Source organism: Sardina pilchardus, chromosome 11, assembly GCF_963854185.1.
Source record: "Sardina pilchardus chromosome 11, fSarPil1.1, whole genome shotgun sequence".
Classification (NCBI taxonomy): Eukaryota; Metazoa; Chordata; class Actinopteri; order Clupeiformes; family Clupeidae; genus Sardina; species Sardina pilchardus.
This window is the reverse complement of record NC_085004.1, coordinates 192103-212500: the sequence shown is the minus strand read 5'-3', so window position 1 is coordinate 212500 and position 20398 is coordinate 192103. Positions and strand designations below refer to the sequence as shown.

Sequence of the window (20398 nt, the reverse complement as noted above, 5' to 3'; positions counted from 1 at the left end):
CAGAGGGTAGTCTGAAGATTTGTCACCTCGCGACCCTACACACACACACAAACACACATACACACACACACGAGAGCGGTAGATGTACACGTCTTTCTTATATCTTTCAATCAAGGATGATTCAATTAGGAAACACACAACTCATTCATTAGGCCTTACTAACCGACATCCATTTGAAATTAATTTACTGACTCGGGATTGGTGGCCAGGCAAATGAACGCAGGCAGCTAGTAGTAAACAAATTAAACTTTTTAGACGTTGGCATAAAGACTAGTGTTGCACGGTGCACCGATACAACAAAAGTATTGCAAAACCCTGAAATTAAAAATGTCACAACACCTAATGTTAGACTACTTTACAATACGTTTAAGAATGACTGTGTTTTTCTGAAGAAGCGGTGCGCGCAAGGCAGGTCTCCCCTAAAAGCTAGCCTGTGTCTTTCCCCCCCTCACACACACTGGTATGCGCAGCAGCGCTATTAACAGCGAGACATTGCTGCTAGTTTAAGTGATGCTATTGTAACACACAAGTATAGGCTAATATCAAGTTGATTTGCTCACTTGCATCTCTCAAATGTGTGTTGCTAACCAATCTAGGCTATGGCATTTAGATCATTAGGCTTACTACTGGGTTTAACGTCATTATTTTCTCTCACGTATTTCTTAAAGCGACAGGCACTTAATTACACCTACTGTACACAACCACAACTGTTAAAAAAAAATGTTTAGAAATGATAAGAAACATTTGCATTCATGTGTGGATGTAAATATATAATTTTAAGTAGAAATTCTATATCGGGATATATATCGTTATCGTGGTATAGAATTGCCTATATCGGGATATAACTTTTTGTCCATATCGCACAGCACTACTCCCCATAGACAACCACCGCCCCCCACACACCCAACACTCATAGGCATGAAGTATTCATGTGTAGCAGGAATGAATCAGTAGAGCGGACTTGTAATGGGGCCTTTCTGCAACTGCGGAGACTTTAGAATTCCCTAACTGCAACAAGTAGCCACAGGCAGTAAAGTGTTGGCTACAGCAGAGAGAGGTATGCAATATTCCAATATAAAGGTGTGTGTGTGTGTGTGTGTGTGTGTGTGTGTGTGTGTGTGTGTGTGTGTGTGTGTGTGTGTGTGTGTGTGTGTGTGTGTGTGTGTGTGTGTGTGTGTGTGTGTGTGTGTGTACCGTCTGGAGTGCGCGGATGGTCTGCTGGTGCTGCTCCAGGAAGCTCATGCACGCCACCAGAGTTCCGGCCTCCATGCCGTTTCTGGGGCCAGTCTCCGTTGCCCAGACAACCAACTGACACGCCTCCAGGATTGGCTGGCTGTGGGTCTCCACGGTGATCGCTCGGTTGCTAAGCAGCTGCGCACACGAAGCATAGGCGTGGCCTTCGTCCGACTCTGAAGTGCGCAAAAGGCGGTGCAGTCGAACAGACCAATCACAGAGCTGCAAGGCTGGGTGGTGCTCCTCCCCCTGCCTCTGGACCCGCCCCTCAGCATCTGCCACTTGCTGATTGGCCAAATCCCAGAGCTCCGCCCCGCAGAGCATCTTGCACACCTTGATTGTTAGCACACACAGCAGATCGTGGTCACACACACACTCCCCCGCGCTCCACAGCGGGCCCACAACACACTCCTGGAGCAGCTGCATCATGGCGGCGGCGTGTGTGTGTGTGAGTGTGCCGCAGGCCCGTCGGTACTGCAGCAGAGCCTCCTCCACGTACACACACCCTTTGGAGGGCCCGCCCCGGACACACACACTCTCCTGCAGCAGCCGGAACCGCAGCGCCTCAAGCCTCACACGCAGTGTGTGTAGCGGCCCAGGTGTGTGTGGCGGCCCAGGTGTGTGTGTCGGCCCAGGTGTAGGTGGCGGCCCAGGAACGTGGGACTCCCGCACACCTCCCGCAGCATTCCACAGCAGCGCAAAACAGTTCTGCACCAACGTCAGGTACTCCTCCTTCTCCTTCTCCTCCTCCTTACACACACACACACACACACACACACACACACACACACACACACACACACACACACACACACACACACACACACACACACACACACACACACACACACACACACGTTTGAAAAACAGTCCAAACGGGATTTCAGAATGTTTGTAAACAATGGGCACCAAGATACTTCCAGGTGGCAGAACACAAGTGGCTTCCACTGATGCATTACTGTAAACGGCTGCTGTAAACGCAGTTAAAACATTGTTGATCAAGTAGTTAAAATATGACGGAAAAGTGCCGCCAGATATTCAGCAAAGGGAGTTTTATCAAGGCTAGCTTAAATTGTACGATTTTGGTCTGTTTTAACAGTCGGCGACTAAATTTCCAAAATCGGGAGGAAATCATGGGTGTTGCAAATAGTGACGTGAACATTAAAAACCAATAGTGACCTCGCTCCAACATCAAACAGGAAGGGGCAAAATAGGCGACAGCCTATATCCAACTGAAAATATCTTCAGAATACTGATAACTGGAAAGCTTGGTGTAGGCTACATGTGCTACATAGACTGAGATGTTAGAAAATGACAACAAAAAAAAACTAATTTTGAGAAGCCTTGAAACACAGCAAAAGACATACACATACACATAACGTCATGCAGGAGAAACACAGCTTTCCAACGACACCACGCATGATATGTTTTGTATCACGGTCGCGGTAGATTATGACACGTTAGAATGCTAACTTTTGGCGAATTTAGAAGAAATATACAGGCGTGATCAGACAAAAGGTAATGAAATAAACCTCTAAATGTGTAAATTGACTTAGTTGTTGTAGTGTGTGAAAGAATACATGATAGTTGGCAAACTGAAGCAAAACTATGTTTATTCCTGCCGTGTCTCGCCTGGAGTATACAGGCTATGTCGCTGCTTATTGATAGCGCTTGTAGTTCAGCTGTGGGCACGCAATTAGCGGCAAGGACGGGCTTTGATGAGCGCTGTATCCTGAAGTGACAGCTTAGTAAATTCCACGCAATATGGCAAAGCAGCGTTCACTGCATAGAAAAACTCAGTTTTATCCAGCCCTGACTGTTGGCCTTTCCTAGCTTCATCAAACTTTGCAAACTCAGTGTGATGTTGTTACAAATACGTGCGAGTGCATTTGACCGGCATAAAATCGGCATGTCTCAGACTGACCGGCCGGTCGCGGAATCGCGAAAATCGGCCGATTCCGGTCACCAGCCGATCGATCGGTGCATCTCTACCGTTTAACATAGAAAGTGCATTCAAACTGCGCTGCGTAGGTCAGCTATGTATTTTTCAACTTTGTAACTTTTATACTTTTTGAACTATGAATTAAAAACTATTAAAACTTTCCCCATAGACTTAACATTGCGCCGCTGTGACGCCTCTCTGCTCCCCCTACAGGCCGCTTGCTATTCTCCGTTGTGGCCACACGGGCAGTTTGCCGGCTTGCAGTGGGGAGACTTAAGAGGGATTGCCCTCACCTGGTAACGGTGTGGGCATGTAAGCCATCGCCAACGCCAACAGACAGATTTTGGACACACCGCACTGCATACCACTTCTACTCACTTACATATGACCGACACGCATTCATACACCTATAATTTCATCGCCTAGATTAACTTTAAATAAATATAATTTTTAATTTATATCTTTTCACTTATCGTGGAAACAAACCCGGGAAGGAGTTTGTTAAAACTCCTCTGAGGGGCACGTGAGCTGCACTCATTGGGCAGTGAGCCTCAAGCCTGGCACGCTTCAGAAGCGACAGTTGTAGGTCAGCTAAAGGCTAGCTTACATTGTACGATTTTGGTCTGTTTTAACAGTCGGCGACTGAATTTCCAAAATCGGGAGGAAATCATGGGAGTTGTACTGGAATCGCGGCGCGCTCCCATCAACTAAATCGTTTAGTGTAAGGTGCCAATCTTAGCGGTTTTATTTTTTTTATACTTTTTTATTTTGACAAATAAAAATCTTAGCGGTTTTAAGTCCGTCGGAGTCAGTCTTTTTCTAGTTTTGCCGTTACGACAATATCAAACATGTTTGATATTATCGGAAGTCTTTTCAGTCGTGGCTCATGCAAATAGTGACGTGAACATTAAAAACCAATAGTGACCTCGCTCCAACATCAAACAGGAAGGGGCAAAATAGGCGACAGCTGTATCTTATATGATTATTTGTTATTTCATTTCTTCTAAATGATTAGTCTAATTATTCTACATGACAGAACAGCTAGGATGTCACATGAAACAATGCTGCAGAAACGCGAAAAAATTACTTTGATATGAGTAGGCTATCATGAGTTCCTGTTGATGATGACGTGTAGCCTAGTGCACGATGGAAATAATTTGAAGGAATCTAGTAGCAGTCTTGTATAGTGACCCACAGTCTTTGCAAAATCCTAATCTGAGACTGGCCTGTGACTAGACTGTGACTAGAAACTCAATGAATTGTCTTTAGATGTGAGAGGGTCTGAGACTGTAGTCTTTCAAAAATATTTTCCAAATCTTTGCAAAGTCTGTCAATATAAGGTAAGCTTTAGTAATTAACATGTTTTTGAATGGTTGTGCATCATTCCCTCAGTTTGCCATTTTCCATCATTGAAAGCAGGAAGTCCTATTCATGGGTTCCATTGAAATCCGTATTTCTCCCATCTCACGGCAAACTGAGGGAATGATGCATGACCATTCAAAACCATGACTGGTTTTCTAAAGATACAAAGCTTAATGCTAATCAGTGAAGTGTCCCTTTAACTCATTGAATGCCGCATTGTTTTTGGAAGCTATGTCCCAGAGTGCCGGCAAGCTAGATCGTTGTTGACTATTTTTGTATAGCCACAGCGTATTCTATGTTATAGTTATGGACATATACTATGGCTCATTTGAAAGGTAAGACTCTGAGCTCTCAGTGGGTGAAAACCGGTTATCTCTACGTGTCTCCATTCCTGAGAAATCGCAAGCTAAACAGTGGCTAGTTTTCATCAAAATCCCCGTTGTTCCTCTAGAAACGGAGATATAAGCCACTTAAGACAGATGTACATTTCCGGATTGTAGGATTTCATGAGTTTTTAATCGTCATCTACTTCAGTTCTCTTCATGATAGACTTCCAAAAATCACACATAAGGTGAGTTAGAGTGTCTAGTTTCGTAATTTAAAAAAAAAGCGAAAAACGCAATATTGCGTTGTTGGCACTCTACGCATGGGAGCTAAAAACGCAATATTACGTTGTTGGCACTCAATGAGTTAAGTGTTTATTTCATGACATTTTGTCTACTCGCGCCTATATATTTCTCCTAATTTTACCAAAAGCTCCCATTCTAAAGTGTCATGTACTACCGCGACCATGATCCAAATCATATCGTGTGTGACACCGTTGGAAAGCCCTGTTTCTCCGACATGACGCTATGCGACCCAAATATGGGCATTTCCTTTGTATTGCGAAAGTTCAAAAGACAGCCTAAGCTGAGAACGCATTTCATTGGCTGTGTTTCAAGGCTGTTTTCTCAAAACCAGTTTTTCCCCACACTCCATGCAAAGCATCTCCACTTCTGCAACACCTACATACACCAAACTTTCCAGTCTTATTCCTAACTATATTTGGAAGATATTTACAGAGGGATTTGTTGATATAGCATTCTTGGCCTGATTTATATGACTTTTTATGCCTAAAAATAGGGCGAAAACCCATTTTTTAAGCCAATTGGCAGTATTTTCTGTTTTACTGGATAACAAAAGATATTCATAATCCCCTCTGTAAATGTTACGCGAGTACCAGAGCCATATAAAGAGAGAGTTGCGACAACTCCATTGACGCTAATGTTCCATATTTTCTCAACAATAGTTCCCGGAAGTTAGGATCGAACACTCGTTAACAGACAGTAAAAGACGGTTATTTTATGATTCTAACGAACAGTCAAAATCGCTTCCGGGAACTATTTGAACTACTTGAAGTTACACGAACCACGTCACAAACCGAATTTTCTGTACCCGGGTTGTCGCAACTCTCTCTTTATATGGCTCTGGCGAGTACGTTTATCTCGTTGTTATCCAAATGAACAGTCTTACAGTTAGCGAGTTACAGAGGCTGGCTATAGCTCAGCTGACAGTCAGTCCGACAGAAGGGGGAAGCATAGAACACTGATGTTGCATTTGCAACAATATATTCCGACACCACAAGGAACGTTCTATGTCTATGAATGCACGCGTTTCTGTTGTTTTGTTTGGTGTTTATGTGGAATGTCAACAGAAATGACGTTAAACAGGATCTCATAGCGCACCTGTCCATGAGGAGCAGATGGCCATGACTAAAGGTACTTCAGCAAGGGAGTGTGTGTGTGTGTGTCTCACCTGTGGAGTGTGTGCATGTGTGTGTGTGTGTGTGTGTGTGTGTGTGTGTGTCTCACCTGTGGAGTGTGTGTGTGTGTGTGTGTGTCTCACCTGTGGAGTGTGTGTGTGTGTCTCACCTGTGGAGTGTTCACCTTCAGCCGTTGAAACAGCAGCTGTGCCAGATCAGCGCAGTGCTGCTTGCCCACCTTCATTAGTTTCTGCAGGAAACAGGAGCAGCATCAGGCAGTGTGTGTGTGTGTGTTGCCTAAAGTATCTATTTGTAGAGAATGTGTGTAGTCATGTGTGTCCATATTCAAATTAAAGTGCAACTCTGGCAAAAAGCTAGCACCAGCATAAGCTAGAGCCCAAAATCATAAACAACGGATTAGCTAAGGGCGTTAAGCCAAACGCTATCAACGGATTAGCTAAGGGCGTTAAACCAAACGCTAACGGATTAGCTAAGGGCGTTAAGCCAAACGCTATCGGATTAGCTAAGGGCGTTAAACCAAACGCTAACGGATTAGCTAAGGCCGTTAAGCCAAACGCTATCGGATTAGCTAAGGGCGTTAAGCCAAACGCTAACGGATTAGCTAAGGGCGTTAAGCCAAACGCTAACGGATTAGCTAAGGGCGTTAAGCCAAACGCTAACGGATTAGCTAAGGGCGTTAAGCCAAACGCTATCAAAATGGAATTTTTACACACGATTATTGCTCAAAACAGCACTAAACCTCTTCAGTGGCTTGCTCTGGGTACCTACACATGAAACAAAGTACCAATAATGTATTTTGCAAACCCAGAGTTCATAACAGAAGACTGTTAAGAGCACTTACTAACTGGACTTGCGATGGAAAGTCAAGATCTCTCGTCAAATAATTGCCTTATATGGATTCTCCTTCGAGAGGAGCTGGTAAAGGGAGTAGGGATGCACGATAATATCGGCACGGCATCGGCCGATAAAAGTTTTAAAACGTAATTATCGGCATCTGTAGATATGAACATTTCTGCCGATAAGGTGACGTGCAATTAATGATGCGCATGCAGAGTTACAGATGTCTAGTGCGATGGAATTTCTGTATTTGTCATGTTGTGTCAAGAATGTGTCATTGTAAACATCACAGTTTCAAGGAAACTGTAGTTGTTCAAGTTCAAAGAGGTAGCCTAACATGCGTGTGCACAAGGCATCCCCTCCCCTAGAATCCAGCCTGTGACCGTGCGTCTTTATTTCTCACACACGCAGCAGTGCCATAAACAGCGAGACATGGCTGCTAGTAAGTGATGCTATTGTAATAATAGGCTAATAATATCAAGTTGATTTGCTCACGTGCATCTCTGAAATGTGTTTTGCTAACCTATCTAGGCTATGGGATTTAGGTAATTTAGGCCTACTGGGTTTAACGTCATTTAGAAATTAGGCTACGCAACCTTGGTAAATCTGGAGAGAGCTCCTTGCTATGCTGCTAACTCAGGTCATGTCTGTCATTTGTGTAGTAGTCACTAAAATCATTAATGAACATGGGAAGACACTTATCTCTTCTATGATTAGTCTTCACAGATCCTTGTCTTAGACTTTGCACATTTATTTAATGTAATGAAAAACAATGAACTGCACCTCAGCATCCATATACGCACTATGCAACTATTATTCACAGTGAGACGGTAGGCTAATTACTCTCACGTATTTCTTAAAGTGACAGGCACTCAATTACAGCTACTGTACACACAACCAACGTGCACTCAATTAACCCTACCCCACATTGAACATATTATAGATACTGACAGCATGTATCCAAGACGTTAAAGATATGCCTTCTTTTATGCCCAGTTTGCAACCACTTTTAAAAGCTCATGATAGCCCCAGCCGTGGCGCGACTGGCTGGGGCACCTGCACCGCACGCCGGCGACCCGGGTTCGATTCCTGCCCCGTGGTCCTTTCCGGATCCCACCCCTACTCTCTCTCCTGTTTGTTTCCTGTCATACTCTCTACTGTCCTGTCCAATTAAAGGCATAAAAAAGCCCCAAAAAATAATCTTAAAAAAATGATGAGCCCTGTACTGTTCAAGTATGGAAACGTGAAAATATAAATAAATCTGCCATATTTGACATGATTTCAATAGTTTTCATGAGTGAATGTATAATTGAAAATAATAAAATAAAATAAATAAAAAACAGAGGTGTATACCGGTATCGGCAATCGGCCAAAATGAGCTTGTAAATATCGGCATATCGGATATCGGCTGAAATTCAATATCGTGCATCCCTAAAAGGGAGAGTTTCACTGAACTCAGCAACTAGTTTGTTGCCACTGTATTGTAGCAGTGACGGCACTTCCTTCTCGTTGGAAAAGGCTAGACGCTCTGATGCTGTTAGCAAACAAAACCTATCTATTTATCTATTGTGGGTCTTTAAAAGTAACATAGTTAAACACTGTCACACTTTTTTGAACTACGTCAGCTTGTATAGGCCTATCAGTGCTTTCATAGAACACATATTTTTAAAATACCAAAAACCGTGATAATTTTGGTCACTATAACCGTTGGGGTTACATTTTCATACCGTTACATCCCTAAAGAGCACCTTTACCTGTAACCTATACCTGTAAGAACACCAATAGCTGTGAGCACACCTATACCTAAATGTACGCCTGTAACCTACACCTGTAAGAGCACCTATACTTGAAAATGTGCGTATATCTGTAACCTATACCTGTAAGAGTACCTATACCTGTAAGTGTACGTATACCTGCAAGAGCACCTATACCTGTAAGTGTACGTATACCTGCAAGAGCACCTATACCTGTAAGAGCACCTTTAACTGTAAGTGTATGTATACCTGTAACCTGTGCTTTTAAGTGTACCTATACCTGTAACCTACACCTGCAAGAGCACCTATACCTGTAAGTGTACGTATACCTGTAACCTGTGCTTGTAAGTGTACCTATACCTGTAACCTACACCTGCAAGAGCACCTACACCTGCAAGAGCACCTACACCTGCAAGAGTACCTATACCTGTAACCTGTGCTTGTAAGTTTACCTATACCTGTAACCTACACCTGCAAGAACACCTATACCTGTAAGAGTACCTATACCTGCAAGAGCACCTATACTGCCGTACAAAGGCAAAACCCCTTAACATCATATTTTGTCAAAAATGAGTTAATGTCATTTTTGGGGTATTTGAGACCTCCTTTATCATGTGAATGAATATCGTTAGACAATTTAATCGTTTTAGCAAAAAAATAAAGGGCTCTGACAGCCGTAACTTCCAAAACCGTAAGACAAACCACAGTAGAACGCCTTAACAGTTATGATAAGGCTTTTAGCCTTTGTGCGGGCACGCTGAAGTTGAGTTAAGCTGTTCTGGCTTTGGTAAACCAGGCTTCACGACAGATGTTACTGTACCGCCGTGATGTTACGGCTACTCTAGCTTTGACCTACCGTCAAAGTTTACCGTCACCAAACCACATAAGCTAGTTTGCGAGAACAACACCACTTAGCTAGCCAGACAAACTGCTCAGTATGCAGTAGGAATTAAAGCAAGGTGATCAAGCTATAGATTGTATGTTTTACAGGTTGTCATACATGTTGTGATTTTCGTTCAGGGCGATGGTTCAGATCTGTCGATGTCTGTGACAGCCCGGAACTAATCTGAATCACGTAGCAGCTAACGTTGAGGCTGACACACCTCCTCATTTAGCGGAGCCTCATCAGACGCCGAAAACCAATTATTGAAACAACATACAGGCATCCTACCTTTCCATGCAATCCGATGTAATCAATGGAAGATATAATCCATAGCAAAGCACGTAATCTGCATCCAAAACAATCCGTACATGTTTGAACCATATTTTCTTCTTGCAGATGTTCATGCCAGATCTTTCACAATCCATATTGCTAACAAAGTAAGCTAACCCCGATGGTAAAAGTAATTCCAACTTTTTTTCGATGGATCCTGTCCATGTTATCTCTGAATTAAAAAGTAGTAATCCAAGTCGAGTTTGCTGACTGTGCATCTTGAGCAGTTTGGTGGCATTTAACCTTTAACCCTTAAATTTGATTGACCACGTTTGTAAACATGGGACATTGTTTTTCTCCTGTATGGGAGGGTAAGACTAAACTTCCTTCCTCAGGTGATTTCAGGTCCTTATGCAAAATAGCCTATAGAATTAGTTATGGGCCTGTGGCTCATCAAAGGTCAATCAGTATTCAATATCAATGAGATAGGTATGTATATATATATATATATATATATATATATATATATATATATATATATATATAGTATATTATTTTTTTATTATAATAGAGCAATACAATAATAATCATTATCAATTACTCTAATTATCATCATCACTGAACTGGCTATTTGCAGACTGTGCGGCCCCTACTTATCCAACCTGGGCCTTCCGGGTCTCGTTGCTTGTGAACATGGAGGATGAGGAACGGTCTAATCAAATGTTTCATTAATTATTACTCTAAAATCAATAAATATACTGTACCTTTGTATTAAATTATAATTTAATTATCTGTATTGAGAAAATATCTCTTGTATTTTAGGTAAGTTTAGTGTTGCTGCGCTATCCTGATCATTATAGCACTTTGTAGGAACAACCAATGGTCTATATAATTTAAAATAAATACCATGATGACTAGACCTTGGTTAAGTGTTCTTATATTGGATGTAAGTATGTTGAACAGCAGGCAAATATTTATTTTATGTCAGTTAATGCCTTTTGCCTTTGCACCACTCCTCGATTTTGTGCATATGATACAAAGGCAGGGTACAGTAACAGCCAAACAAGGGTCAAAGGTCAATTTTGAGCTCAATTTTTTTTGTATACAAACATTTCTTCACCTTATCAACAACTTGTCAAATGTTGGGAGTCCTACCTAAAAAACTTTTGTCGGGACAAAAAATAAACTTTAAAGTCATTTTTCTCAGTTTCACACTCTAGCGAGTTAAGGTCTTTTGCCTTTGCAGGGCAGCATACCTGTAACCTGTGCTTGTAAGTGTACCTATACCTGTAAGAGCACCTATACCTGTAAGTGTACGTATACCTGTAACCTGTGCTTGTAAGTGTACCTATACCTGTAACCTACACCTGCAAGAGCACCTATACCTGTAAGAGCACCTATACCTGTAAGTGTACGTATACCTGTAACCTGTGCTTGTAAGTGTACCTATACCTGTAACCTACACCTGCAAGAGCACCTACACCTGTAAGAGCACCTATACCTGTAAGTGTACGTATACCTGTAACCTGTGCTTGTAAGTGTACCTACACCTGCAAGAGCACCTATACCTGTAAGTGTACGTATACCTGTAACCTGTGCTTGTAAGTGTACCTATACCTGTAACCTACACCTGCAAGAGCACCTATACCTGTAAGTGTATGTACAGTACCCTCCAGAATTATTGGCACCCTTGGTAAAAGTTGACTAAAAATAGGTATAAAAAATATTTTTTAGGTGATTTATTGTACTCCCACAATGAAAACAATGAGGAAAAATATACCCTGCAAGGCAAGCAAATTTATTCTGAGAAAAAGGAAAATCTCATAAATAAATAAATATTTTTAACAAAAACAGCTTGCTCACAATTATTGGCACCCCTGAAACATATTATGTACAACATTTAACAGGAGCATTTTCCTATGTAAATGCAACGTTTTAAAGTAAATCAGAGTGTCTGTGAACTTTCAGAAGTAGTTCATGACGTTCTTTTTCACTATGGTATGAAAATGAAGTCACTCAGAGGCTAAATCCTCTAGTCATTTTTCAACATTGGAGAGACAAGAGAATACACTAAATTGACATAAAAAGAAATTGTGTTGACATTTGTAAGTAAGAGAATGTCTATGGAAACTAGGTATTTTGCTGAAAATGCCTATATTTCCAGTTAAAATGATGACTAAAAGGTTCTAATCATCTGGAAATGTGGCAAACATGCTTGGACAAAGACCCATGGCTATTTTGCTCCCACGCACAGTATGGAGGATGGTATGATAGGCAAAAAAATCCATAAGAACCACTGTTGAGAGTTACAGACAAAGCTATCATCTTGGGGTCACCAAGTCCCCCAAAAAAATCTTCAAAAGTGACCTCACTGCTAATAGATTATTTAGACAGCATGTCAGGTTAAAGCCAGTAGAGTCATTTAATGAACAATGTAAATGGCAGGAGTTACTGAATGGTACCATGATATGTCTGGGAGTGTGGTCTATTGTCAGATGAAAACAAAATTATGCTCTTTTGCTAAAAACACTTAAGGTGTCTTCGGCGTACATAGAAGAATGACTATACAAAAAGAACCCCATGCCTAATCAGAATTATGGTGGAGGGGCTGTGCTATTGTGGGGCTGTTTTAATTCCCAAAGGCCTTGGGAACCTAATTAAGGTGCATGGCATCATGAACACCAAGAAAAACCTGAACATTTTCAAAGGAAATCAAACAATCTCTGCCAAGGCCCTAAAAGTTGGTCATGATTGGATCATTCATCAGGTCAATGAACCAAAACAAATGCACAGATCAAAACAAATATGGTTTACTGAACACAAAATCAAGCTTCAGACATTGCCATAGCAGTCCCCTGATCTAAACTCCATAGAAAAACAGTGGGATGAGTCAACGAGAAGAATGCACAAGTGTAGACCTAGCAATCTGGACGATCTGGGGAGGTTTTGTAAAGATGAATGGTCTTAAATCCCTTACTTTGTATTCTCAATCTTTATGGAGTGTCAGAGAAGAATATTACATGCTGTTTTATTGACAAAGGGAGGTTTAAGAAGGTATTACAAGTATGGGGTGCCAATAATTGTGAGTGACGTGTTTTTATTAAAAACATTTATTTCTTTATGAGATTTTCCTTTTTCTCAGAATAAATTTGCTTCCCTTGCAGGGTGTATTTTTCCTCATTGTTTTCATTGTGGGAGTACAATAAATCACCTAAAGATAATTTTTTAGACCTATTTTTAGTCAACTTTTACCAAGGGTGCCAATAATTCTGGAGGGTACTGTATACCTGTAACCTGTGCTTGTAAGTGTACCTATACCTGTAAGAGCACCTATACCTGTAAGTGTACGTATACCTGTAACCTGTGCTTGTAAGTGTACCTATACCTGTAACCTACACCTGCAAGAGCACCTATACCTGTAAGAGCACCTATACCTGTAAGTGTACGTATACCTGTAACCTGTGCTTGTAAGTGTACCTACACCTGCAAGAGCACCTATACCTGTAAGTGTACGTATACCTGTAACCTGTGCTTGTAAGTGTACCTATACCTGTAACCTACACCTGCAAGAGCACCTATACCTGTAAGTGTATGTACAGTACCCTCCAGAATTATTGGCACCCTTGGTAAAAGTTGACTAAAAATAGGTATAAAAAATATTTTTTAGGTGATTTATTGTACTCCCACAATGAAAACAATGAGGAAAAATATACCCTGCAAGGCAAGCAAATTTATTCTGAGAAAAAGGAAAATCTCATAAAGAAATAAATATTTTTAACAAAAACAGCTTGCTCACAATTATTGGCACCCCTGAAACATATTATGTACAACATTTAACAGGAGCATTTTCCTATGTAAATGCAACGTTTTAAAGTAAATCAGAGTGTCTGTGAACTTTCAGAAGTAGTTCATGACGTTCTTTTTCACTATGGTATGAAAATGAAGTCACTCAGAGGCTAAATCCTCTAGTCATTTTTCAACATTGGAGAGACAAGAGAATACACTAAATTGAAATAAAAAGAAATTGTGTTGACATTTGTAAGTAAGAGAATGTCTATGGAAACTAGGTATTTTGCTGAAAATGCCTATATTTCCAGTTAAAATGATGAATAAAAGGTTCTAATCATCTGGAAATGTGGCAAACATGCTTGGACAAAGACCCATGGCCATTTTGCTCCCACGCACAGTATGGAGGATGGTATGATAGGCAAAAAAATCCATAAGAACCACTGTTGAGAGTTACAGACAAAGCTATCATCTTGGGGTCACCAAGTCCCCCAAAAAAATCTTCAAAAGTGACCTCACTGCTAATAGATTATTTAGACAGCATGTCAGGTTAAAGCCAGTAGAGTCATTTAATGAACAATGTAAATGGCAGGAGTTACTGAATGGTACCATGATATGTCTGGGAGTGTGGTCTATTGTCAGATGAAAACAAAATTATGCTCTTTTGCTAAAAACACTTAAGGTGTCTTCGGCGTACATAGAAGAATGACTATACAAAAAGAACCCCATGCCTAATCAGAATTATGGTGGAGGGGCTGTGCTATTGTGGGGCTGTTTTAATTCCCAAAGGCCTTGGGAACCTAATTAAGGTGCATGGCATCATGAACACCAAGAAAAACCTGAACATTTTCAAAGGAAATCAAACAATCTCTGCCAAGGCCCTAAAAGTTGGTCATGATTGGATCATTCATCAGGTCAATGAACCAAAACAAATGCACAGATCAAAACAAATATGGTTTACTGAACACAAAATCAAGCTTCAGACATTGCCATAGCAGTCCCCTGATCTAAACTCCATAGAAAAACAGTGGGATGAGTCAACGAGAAGAATGCACAAGTGTAGACCTAGCAATCTGGACGATCTGGGGAGGTTTTGTAAAGATGAATGGTCTTAAATCCCTTACTTTGTATTCTCAATCTTTATGGAGTGTCAGAGAAGAATATTACATGCTGTTTTATTGACAAAGGGAGGTTTAAGAAGGTATTACAAGTATGGGGTGCCAATAATTGTGAGTGACGTGTTTTTATTAAAAACATTTATTTCTTTATGAGATTTTCCTTTTTCTCAGAATAAATTTGCTTCCCTTGCAGGGTGTATTTTTCCTCATTGTTTTCATTGTGGGAGTACAATAAATCACCTAAAGATAATTTTTTAGACCTATTTTTAGTCAACTTTTACCAAGGGTGCCAATAATTCTGGAGGGTACTGTATACCTGTAACCTGTGCTTGTAAGAGCACCTATACCTGTAACCTACACCTGTAAGAGCACCTATACCTGTAAGAGTACCTATACCTGTAAGAGCACCTATACCTGTAAGAGCACCTATACCTGTAAGTGTACGTATACATGCAAGAGCACCTATACCTGTAAGAGTACCTATACCTGTAACCTGTGCTTGTAAGTGTACCTATACCTGTAAGAGTACCTATACCTGTAACCTGCGCTTGTAAGTGTATGCACCAGCAAACGTCCAAAGAGGGAACAGCTGAACAGCACATGGTGATCAGAGGCCTCACCTGTAGGATGTGGAACAGCATCTTCTCCAGGTAAAGAGGGGCACTCGGCCGCAGCCCCTCCACCTGCTCGTACCCGCCCACTGCCAGCTGAACCAATCGCACCACTGTGTGGACAAGCCCCGCCTCCAGCTGCGAGCCCAACCGCTGGTAGCAGGCGTGGAGGACACGATCGCACACCGCACGAGCATTAGCTCCGCCCCCACTACCCAGAAACCCCTGCAGGGAGAGGAGAGACACGCCAATCAATCAAACACACAGAGGTCATTCCACGTCAATTCAACCAGGGCCCAGGCACTTAAAGGGATATTCCGCCATTTTGGGAAATGAGCGGAATATCCCTTTAAGGGGGAATTCTCCAATGCGCGTTAAGTAAGTAAAATAAAAGTGCATAAGTGTGCGCATTTCACTCTGCAGGAATTCTGCCGTTCACTTAAGTCTGTTATTTACACATGATAAAGGGAGTTACACGTTTTGAGAGGAGCAGCCCAAAATCTGAGCGTTTCTTATCCAAACTGCACACATTCTGCCGTGGCTTAAAGGGATAGTTCGGGTTTTAAGACACAAAGTTATATGGGTTCCCTGTCAGCAACGTTGTGCATCAACACTGACTTACCCCCCGACAGCGTCCTGTGAGCCGAGATCCAGCCGGTTTTTGATCGTTTTTGATGCAGAAGAAGGTAGTCCGGCAAGTTTCTGGGGTCACGAAAGTAAAGTGTTTTTCTTCTCAAAACCATATGCGTTGAAAAGAGTGATATATTTGCACCACAAAAACGTTGTCCAGCTGTCAGTAGCGCGCAGTGATAGGAATCGAGAAAAATAGTGCCAAGATAACGAGGTTTGAATTTTTCCTGGACAACGTTTTTGTGGTGCAAATATATCACTCTTTTGAACACGTATGGTTTTGAGAAGAAAAACACTTTACTTTCGTGACCCCAGAAACTTGCCGGACTACTTTCTTCAGCATCAAAAACCGGCTGGATCTCGGCTCACAGGACGCTGTCGGGGGGTAAGTCATTGCTGATGCACAACGTTGCTGACAGGGAACCCATATAACTTTGTGTCTTAAAACCCGAACTATCTCTTTAAGCACCTTTCCAGCTACGTGCTCCAGAGGGCTGTATTGAGGTCGAGCGCCACTACAAGGTGAAACAGCATATTGCTCGATGTCGGCACTAGAAGGTGAGACAGCATATTGCTCGATGTCGGCAGTACAAGGTGAGACAGTATATTGCTCGATGTCGGCACTACAAGGTGAGACAGCATATTGCTCGATGTCGGCACTACAAGGTGAGACAGCATATTGCTCGATGTCGGCAGTACAAGGTGAGACAGCATATTGCTCGATGTCGGCAGTAGGCCTAGTTCTAAATACATGTAGGCAACACAGATGTCACCCAGTGGCATATTTTCTGACATGGCCTTATCCATGAGGCTACATTGTTAAATAGTGAAAATCCAGTTCTGATCACCGGCTTTGGATATTGGAGCTTGCAGACGGTGCATCTTCAGTTTTAACTTGACGTGAAGTCATAATGCCATACCCTACTTCGTTCATAATGCCATACCCTACTTCGTTCATAATGCCATACCCTTCTTTGTTCGAATCTGTCCGTTTCTTCAACTAAAAAAAACTCATTTCTAATTTCCTCTAATTTCCATAGTCGATTACGTTGAGTAATCGAGGCAGCACTAGTTTCCTTAAAGTGTGTGTGCGCGTGTGTGTGTGCGCATGTGTGTGTGCGCGTGTGTGTGTGCGCGCGTGTGTGCGTGCACATGTGTATGTGTGCATGTGTGTGTGTGCGTGCGTGTGTGCGTGCGCGTGTGTGTGTGTGCGCGTGTGTGCGTGCGGTCACCTCCAGCTCATTGAGCAACGCCGCGGCATCCTCTGAGATCCTCCTGACAAACTCCTCTGTCTTCACACACCTCATCACCACTGCAAATACACACACACACACACACAATCAACACAGCTTACCAGCACTGCAAGCACACACACACACACACACACACCTCATCAACAGTTATACCAGCGCTGAAAACACACACATACACACACCTCATCAACACAGTTTACCAGCGCTACAAACACACACACACACCTTTAACCACCACTTACCAGCATTGCAAACACATACACACCTCATCAACAGAGCTTACAAGCACACACACAGACCTATACCCACGACTTACCAGCACTGCCATCGCAATCACACACACACACACGCACACCTCATCAACACAGTTTACCAGCACTCAGGGCCTGAATTTGTGCGCGGGATTGCGGGTATCCCGCATATTTTTTTTAATTTCCCGCACCTTAATGATTCTAATGCGGGAGATTCCCGCACACTCAAGTGCCCATTATAAACTCTCCAGCCAGACCCCCGCGGCTCGTGAATATCATTGAAGTGAATGGCCAAAGGGAGGAAGATCCTCCACGGAAGTGCCTCCGTCAATGAACCAATCAGTGGAGCTGATTGTGCTGCTAATATCCAATCAGAAATGCAGGTTAACTGTACATAATCAGAAGTTGTCATGCCGCAGGAAAGTCGAGCATGTGGATCGAAAATGAACTTAATTAACTTAATCATTTCAGTTGCTTAGTTGTTAATAAATCAAACGTTTTATTGAGCATTTCTGTAACTATTTAGGTCTAATTTAGTTGAAAACGAATTAAAGTAATTTTTAACAAGATTAAATAGCAAGGTTTGAATTGTAACTAGCTGAACGTCATGTTGCTGTTTTACACACTATCAAGCTTTCATGAAAATGTGAGCGTCCATACTATATTAGGGGCTGTTGTCTTTTATTTTTTAGACTAGCCTACATGTCATCATGTCTCTGTCTGTTATTGTTTTGGGTTAGATCATGATTAGAACTGGTTTGGGGGCATCAAAGTAGAGCCTGAATCCTTTGCTTTAGAAGTTTGACACTTCTACCCAGCTGCTTACAAACAGGTGAAAACTTCTACTCAGAAACTCTAGGACCCATATCAAAATAAAAGTCCTAGCACATTTTCAGTGCATGCATTATGTCTTGCAGTAGAGGGGTATAAAACAGCACAGGATACTAAAAGTATACCAACAAGCTGGGGTACAAATAATTGTATTTATTAATTCCAGTTTACTTACTTAACCATTTGTTTAACCATAATGTGGGCTTAACAACTTCCCTCTCTGAAAGACCACCCCCCGCGCGCACACCTTCCTCCGTTAGTTCTAAAACCACCAGCCGCCACTGGTTTAAGCCTACCAGTAGCGTTCCCCGCAAACTGTATAATTCTCCCCCCAAACTGTATAAATCCCCCCCATTGGAGTCACTAAGGGGGGGAATTCCCCCCGTTGTGAAAAATGAAATTCAGGCCCTGAGCACTGCAAGCACACACACACACACACACACACACACACACACACACACACACACACACACACACACACACACACACACACACACACACACACACACACACACACACACACACACACACACACACACACACACACACACACACACACACACACACACACCTTTAACCACCACTGCAAGCACACACACACACACACACACACACTACTACACCTCATCACAGATTACTAGCACAGCAAACACACACACACACCTCGGTTTACCAGTGCTGCAAACACACACACCTCATCAACACAGTTTACCAGCGCTGCAAACACACACACACACACCTTTAACCACCACTTACCAGCATTGCAAACACACACACACACACCTCATCAACACAGTTTACAAGCACTGCAAACACACAGACACACACACAGACCTATACCCACCACTTACCAACACTGCAATCGCAATCACACACACACACACACACACACACACACACACACCTCATCAACAACGTTTACCAGCACTGCAAACACACACAAACCTTTAACCACCACTTACCAGCACTGCAAGCACACACACACACACACACACACACACTACACCTCATCAACACAAATTACTAGCACTGCAGACACACCTCATCAACACACCAGCACTTTAAGTATACAGACACCTCAACACAGTTCGCAACACTTTAAGCACACCACAAAACAACAGTTCTCCAACACTGTAAACACATTAACACACACACACACACACACACACACACACAGCTGTCTGGCGTAGGACTGCATTCCTCAACACATCGCCAACACTTCCTGGTCTCCTCGATTACCGTTAATGAGTTCAGCAAAAGCTCAACGTTATTTTATGTTATTTACTACTAGTCTGTCTTAGCTAATGTTATGTTAGCTATGCTATGTTATGACTTGATAACTTCCATAGGGGCTTCTATTGTTGAATTCACTCGGGAAACGTTTATAAAGAAACTAGACTATCTTTGATACATTCCTGACTCTAATGTTGCTCAACTTCAATTCTAGTTCATGTAACGTTTAGTTAACGTTAGCAACCTCGTTAGCAACGTTCGTAACGTAATGTTAGCTGTAGTACACGGCCTGTAAACGAAGACAACGTTAGCTATGCTCGCAGCTGGACATTTGATAGCCTAAATTAATGTTGACGTGTAAAAAGCCTAGCTATATTATGTCAGTCTACAAGTATATGAAGTCCCTACAAACTGTACTAGCGTTAACGCTAATCTCTGTGCGCTAAATATCCATCGTTAAACGTCTAAAACTTTAAGCATACAGACACCTCAAAACAGACCTGTCCTTGCTTCCTGTCAAAACCAGCGGTGAAATGGCGCTCGTTATTTAAAACAACCGCAAAGCCAGGCGGGAAAGAACCAGGAAACAACGTCTCTGACACCAGTGCATCTTGGGTAGCGTAGTTTAGTGAGGAAGTATGG

General features: G+C 42.1%; 1 protein-coding gene across 1 annotated transcript in view; it reads right to left on the bottom strand.

Moving 5' to 3' along the window:
* LOC134096136 (separin-like) overlaps nt 1-20269 on the bottom strand; it is a 47366-nt gene extending 27097 nt beyond the window's left edge. The window contains exons 1-6 of the mRNA XM_062549892.1: nt 20257-20269; nt 17421-17500; nt 15568-15783; nt 6448-6528; nt 1195-1983; nt 1-35 (exon numbers count right to left, since the gene is read on the bottom strand). The exon at nt 1-35 is cut by the window's left edge and continues 55 nt beyond it. Coding sequence (XP_062405876.1) covers nt 1-35; nt 1195-1983; nt 6448-6528; nt 15568-15783; nt 17421-17495 — 1196 coding nt within the window. The 5' untranslated portion in view covers nt 17496-17500; nt 20257-20269. The remainder of the gene's footprint in view (nt 36-1194; nt 1984-6447; nt 6529-15567; nt 15784-17420; nt 17501-20256) is intronic.
* Nucleotides 20270-20398: the final 129 nt, after the last annotated feature.